This window comes from Gasterosteus aculeatus, chromosome 11 (assembly GCF_964276395.1).
Source record: "Gasterosteus aculeatus chromosome 11, fGasAcu3.hap1.1, whole genome shotgun sequence".
NCBI lineage: Eukaryota > Metazoa > Chordata > Actinopteri > Perciformes > Gasterosteidae > Gasterosteus > Gasterosteus aculeatus.
The window spans coordinates 7,976,109-7,982,713 of record NC_135699.1 but is presented as its reverse complement, the minus strand read 5'-3'; the positions used below and the strand labels follow the sequence as shown (position 1 = coordinate 7,982,713).

The window sequence follows — 6,605 nt, the reverse complement described above, 5'->3', positions numbered from 1 at the left end:
GGGTCTACTGGGCAATATGCTTTATTTTTTCTCTTGCAGTGAGCAGCTTTCTTTCATTTGTTTTGTTGCTCCGCTCCTCGGCCTTGCCCGTTATGTTTGCAAAACAAATAAGAAATAAAAGGAAAGCCTGCTCAGACAATCCGCTCTCTTTCTGCGTAAAAGAAACAAACCAGTGGTGCACGAGTGGCCCTTTGACACAATTGTTTATTGATCCCAAGGACAAATGGCCACTACAATCCCCTTCATCATATGACGACATGTGACACGTCAGGTTGAGACACGGTAAAAAAATAATTTGCTTCCCATACACACTTGTCCCCATCACCAAGCACTCACCCATATGCACCCTTACATCAACATGCACATGGGCCCCGTGCCTCTGTTCAATAGCAGATCCACACATACAAACCCACCTAGTGTTTGGACACATGTCATGAGCCCAAATTATCTGTCCGTTCATTCAAAATGATATGAAAGACTTTATAAGCGAGTGGGCTACAAATCGAGGCACTTCTCCCCGGCCCTTCTGCTGGGTTTGGGAACTACTTTTCACCTGGCTGACAATCTTCCAGGTGAAGCCTGAGCACCCCCTGACTATGCAGCTGCAACAAGAATTCAAACTCAACCGGCATGGCATGGACTGTGTTTTTAGGTTGTACGTCATCGTAGTAGTGGTTAGTCAGCGCATGGAGTCCCTGGGGGTGATTACCAAAGGGCCAGAACCCATAAAGATGCACATCGGTACAGTGTTCCAGCGCCAAGCTCGCCATCATCAGGCCGGTGCTGGCACGTGCTGCTTTTAGGCCTCTGGAGCGCCAGAAGAGGCCCAAACTCTCCAGGTACTCGGGGTTGAAGAAGACAGGCCGGGTGGGGCTTTTAAAGTCCTCAATGCTGTACACGGCCCGCAGGGACAAAGGCGTGTTGAAGCCGTAGGAGAAGGCGGGAAGGAGCAGCAAAGAGTTGCCATAGCTACGCAGACTTTCCACAAACGGACGCCGACGTTGTTGCAGAGACCCGTATCTGTAAAATGAACAGCAGATGTGAAGCACCATGACAAAAAGGAGACGTTTTAAGGGGCAGAGATTTGTCCTGTCACTCACTTCTTAATGAGGATGCTTGGATTTGCTGTCACGAGGTCAGTCTTGATCCCCACATCATTCTCATAGCCGTTGTCCAAGGGAGGTAGGTTACACCTGAACAAGCCACACAGAAGATGTCAGGGTTGTTATTTCTTGCTTATTTCTAAAGAGATGAGTTTAATTCTGTTTAAATGTCCTTTTTCTAACCTCATAACAAACTCTGCTGAATCAATCATCTTTCCACAGCTGCTGTTGGACAGGATCCCACCGTTCCCAACAACGGAACATGTTCCCCATATTTTGTTTGAAAATGGATGCTCCTGGAATTATTAATGAAGAGAATTATTAATAATAATATTTAAAAGCATGGAATGGTCATACAGTGACGTGATGGTCACTTCCGGAGACTGAACAAGAATGATTGTGAAAGACATTGAACGTGCCACAAAGTGTGGCTCAGTCCTGTATTTCACATTCTGACTCTTTAACTCTGAATCGTTATTACTCAGACGTGTTCATTCTCTCATTTAACAAGTCATTTCTGCCATCTTAGGAATGTTGCTCTCCAACCTCTGGAACCGACAACCTGAAACTATCATTTGTGTTTGAATTGGCCCAATGACGCATGTTAAGCATGAAAAACCTGTTGACATTGCTTAACTTAACTTAACTTATGTTTGTATCACGTGTTTTCTTTGCTCATTGTATTATATGTATGGTTGCCATCATCCTTACTGCGCAATGATAATGTACCTTTGGGAAGGTGCTGAAAATCTCCGGGGTCACCTGGAGGGTGCGCGTCTTTTCTCCATCATACACAATCTTTGCTCCAACTGGCGTGTTGTACTGGGTGATGAATGCACTGTCAAAACCATGGCACTTTCTGCTCAGCTGAGATCTGTGGAACCAGAGACTTGAATAACATACTGGAAAGTCTGAGGGAATATTCATAGTTTACTAAATCCAGTAAATTGTAGGAATTGAAAAGTAGAAGGACAAATCTTAATCTTAATCTTAAATACTTTATGTTTTGGTTTGTTCTGACAGCTCCCTTAAATAACCAACTGAGACAAATAGTGTTGTTCCATGTGCACCATTAAGCACAGCTTAATGCACAGTTCATTTAAAGTACCTTTTAAATCTCACCCATTGTACATTCATGGACTGTGACAGTGCACAATGTACAATTCCTGCGACCATGGACCCAGGTCCAGTTTGCATGGACAATCGTTTGCAATTCTGTCAAACTCTATCATTATGTTTGAAATTCTGTATTAAATTTGAATGAAAAGTTTGAAATTATGTCCTTTTCTCTTACCTGAATTCTAGGTAATCGTCCACCTGCTTAATCCAGGTTTTATTGTAACGCTCTCTTACTTTGTCGATGACCTGTCTGTGACACACACACACACACACATTGTAATCCTTGTTGCGGTGACATGTCTTGATACAATGAAGGTTTAAAAACAACGTTAGTGACTGTGTTTGCTCTGACCTGCAGCCTTTACAAAGTTCAGAAGGCGGAGGGGCTCTTTTCTTTTCAAGAGACAGCTGTCGAGTTTCCACGTTACTGTGGCACAAACAAGAAGAACAAGGGACAAGAGAGTCAAATGTTGATCTCAGGGATAAAAATGAAGCATTCAGATGTACGTATTTTAATGTCTTATGTTATATTGAAATAAAGTGGCTCACATGAAGTCCTGCTGGCTGAAGTGATACATGTTTTTTTATCAGCAAGCACTGCATACCATAAAGATTGAACAAAATGTCTCGTCTAGAAACTATATTTCATGACTGTTAGAATTTTTTTGTTTGCTGAGGAGAAGATATCGTGCTGGTCAGTGATTTGGCGTTACTCATCAATTGGTACCCATCTCAACATACTTTCTAAATGTATAAGTATGAATAAAATTCACCCCCACATTTTCTAATTATATTCAGACCATAATAATTTCAATAATAATGAGAAAATGTATTTACACATTCGACAATTAGAATTCTCCTCAGACTTAAAAAAAAGGAAAATACACCGTGCAAAAGTTAATGTGAATTAGTCAAATCCATACAAAAGTATTAAATGATAAAGTTAATTTGACATTTGCCGATGCTTTGCTGAATTGCTTGAGTACAAACAGAGCAACATTTACCCTGAGCAACGACGAGCGATGTGTTCTTAAACTAAGAGGACAGGTTTGGCAACCAGGTTGATTTAGTTGCAAATGCAAATCGTATTGGCCACACTGATTACATTACATTACATGTCTTTTAGCTGACGCTCTTATCCAAAGTGACTTACAATGAGTGCATTCAACCATAGGGGTAAAAACTCAGAAAAACAAGAAAGAACAATTTCCTCAAATAAGCCAATTTACAATTTGTCACTGATTATTTTATATCAGTTATTCTACTTTGCATTTAGGACGTTTTTAGCAACCGTTGTAAACGGTTTCAGATGATTTGATGGTGTTAAACTGAAGCTAAACTTCTTGCCGTTCGAGCTAGATGCTGTTTTTATTATAAAAGTGAGCCTTTGCTTGTACCAGAGTCGGTTAAAGGACGGTGAGCTAGTGTTGCGCAAGCGCTTCCCCCCCAGGTGAATCTCTATCATCATTGTAAACAACAATATTTTCGGGGATCTTCATTTGTTTTGGGGTCACCTTTGATGCTGTCAACACGTCCGAGACCCTAGTTATGGCCTCCACAATGAAATGTCATGCTTCAAAATTCATATAGGTCCATAAAATAATCATTTTTCCGGCTTAGCTGTCGCACTTTGCGCAACTTTTACGGACAAAAACAAAAAAGAACTTTACAAAAAAACAAAATCTACTCGTTATTTGACTTTCGTTCTCTCGGCAAAAAACAACAAAAAATGTCTGCCCCTTTCCGTAAGTATTTCCATTCCATTTTTTTTTAGCACTTAAGGGTCAAACAGACCATCGAGACGTACACGAATTGTGCACGGGGCATTTTGTCTCCACTTTTACACCTCCAACACAAGTCAGACAGCATGAGGAAAGCGCCGTGTGGTCGAGAAAATGCAGCTACACAGACTTACTTGTTGCCCGTGTACCAGACGAGAGTGGTCAGCAGAATCCCCAAACAGAAGAGAGCGATCCCCAAAGAGAAGAGTGGCTTCAGGCGACGTCCCCTCATTCTCACCTCCTGATAACTTCACCTGCAGTGCATCTGTCTCTCTCTCTCTCTCTCTCTCTCTCTCTCTCTCTCTCTCTCTCTCTCTCTCTCTCTCTCTCTCTCTCTCTCTCTCCCCCCCTCCCTCTCTCGCTCGCTCTCTCCCCCTCTCGCTCTCTCCCCCTCCCTCTCTCCCTCCCTCCCTCTCTCCCTCCCTCCGTCTCTCTCTCCCCCTCCCTCGCTCTCTCCCCCTCTCCCTCCCTCCCTGCGTCTCTCGCGCTTCCTCCCTCCCTGCGTGTCGCTCTCTCTCTCGGTGCATGCTGACAGTGAGTGTGTGTGAGTGAGTCGGTGAGCGAACTTTTTTGTTCTTGTCCCTAGATTACGTGTAATAATTTCATGTGGTTAGTTAGTTGGGTTTCACAATAGTTTTTGGTTTAATCTTTGTAATGGCACGCTTAGGTTTGCTGCCCCTTCAGCTGGCTCGTTGTTGTTCTTTGCCATCAGGCACAGGTGGGAGTGATGTTTCGACGCAGACACACCAAAGATTTTCCAGCGATGATTGTGGTTGAGGTTTGTAATTTATTGCAGGCAATTGTATAAACAGATGAACATACCGGTTGAACGTGCTTCTATTTATGGTGGTCTGTCTTCGTGGTCTGGTGAGAACTGCCTGGTGCTCCCCTACCTGTCCCTCGCTTCCTGTCACCTACGTCCCTTATGTACACCCAGGTGCACCTAATCACCGCCACCTAGTGGCCAAAGTGTCAATATAAATACAGTTTAACAAACAAAATATACTTTGCCAACAACAACACATAATGGCCCCTACAATCTTTTTGGGGGGAGTGTGGTTTGTGTATTGGGTGTTTTTTCTCCTGCTGCCACCTCACCCTTCAGCCACAGCCACCTCACCCCCGCCGCAGCCGCGGCCGTTTCCGTTTCCGGTGCCGCGGGCTGTGGAATCTGCGGTTCCGCGGGCCGTGGGCCATTGCGCTGCTGTGTCTGACCTACACGGGGGCAGTATGGAAGCTGTGCACGGTGTGAATGAGGGTGTTTTGGTGGGTGAGAGAGGAGCTTTGGGTGAGGTGGCACAGGGTGAGGATGGAGGGGAAGGAAAGGAAAAGGGTGAGGGGGGGGAGGTTAGTGTGGAACAGGAGTCAGGTGCCATAAAAATCTGCAACAACACAGTTGGGGGGGAGGACTGAATGGGGGTGTGGAACAGGCGGAAGAGGTTGAGATGGTGGAGGAGGAAGCAAGAGAACAAAAAGCTGCAACAAAAACAGAAAATAAAGAGGCAAGATACAGGCAGCGAGGCAAAAGCCAGCAAGGTGGGGGAGGAAGAGGAGGCCATGGGGGGTCAGGGGCAATCTGACGGCAGTGAGAGTGAGGGCTGTGTGTCGGACAGCAGCGACATCCACAGCGCCTGTCTGACACACAGCCAACGGGAAAAACTCTACTCCGCAGAGCAAATCAAAATGTTTTTACAGAAAGTCAAAAATAGGAGGAATCTGAAAATTGAGGAGTTTTTCCCAGACCTGGTGTGTTTTTATAACTCAGCCAGACTCCGCATGAGCCAGCGAGAGGAGTCTGGCTTCACAGATCAAGAGGGTTTTAGACTGAAAAAACTTGTGCTGAAAGCAAAACGAGCAATCAACGATGATCACGAAAAAAGCCCCAATGTGAGTTTGAATTGATTTATTGGTTTTTATTTGTGTTTTATTTATTTATTTTTTATTTATCATGGATACTTTAAAAGTGGGAAGCCTGAATGTGAATGGAGCCAGAGATGCCAAGAAGAGGGCATCTATTTATGAAAACGAGTTTGTGGAGAGGGCACCTGAGTAAAATGCGCGCACGGAATATGTTTTTCTTTGCTAAAATATAGTTCTCTGTGCTCAAAACTTAAAATTACGCGCTCAGGATTGTGGCACAAATATAACGCCATATCTTCATGTAAGAGACGCACAGCGACAGCACCAACGAGGCCGACTGGAGGAGGGAGTGGGAAGGGGAAGTCTTGCTGAGCCACGACACCAACCTCAGTGGAGGAGTGGGCTTCCTCTTCTCCAGGTAGTTTAAGCCAGTCTCCCTGGAGGTCAAACACATCATCGAGGGGAGGTTGTTTTTAGTCAAGGCGCGGTTCAACCTTTTTACTGTTGTTTTTATCAATGTGTATGCTCCAACAATCGGTACAGAGAGGAAGCTTTTTTTAACAAAAGTTAATGATCTTTTAGATGGCTGTGCCCCGGAGGATTTTTTTATTCTTGGGGGGGGATTTTAACTGCACAGAAGATGCGACTATAGACCGCAACTACGCAGAGCCACATCCAGCTTCCCAGCACGCTCTGAGGCAGCTGGTCCAGTCTCATGGCCGGGTGGATGTGTGGAGAAGGA

General features: G+C 44.6%; 1 protein-coding gene across 1 annotated transcript; it reads right to left on the bottom strand.

Moving 5' to 3' along the window:
- Positions 1-542: 542 nt before the first annotated feature.
- On the bottom strand, positions 543-4,235 carry LOC100174868 (alpha 2,8-sialyltransferase ST8Sia VI). The gene is given in 7 exon segments (NM_001267633.1): positions 543-1,020; positions 1,101-1,193; positions 1,287-1,399; positions 1,833-1,977; positions 2,398-2,472; positions 2,575-2,649; positions 4,138-4,235. Coding segments are annotated over 7 exon segments (1,077 nt in total).
- Between the last annotated feature and the right edge of the window lie 2,370 nt (positions 4,236-6,605).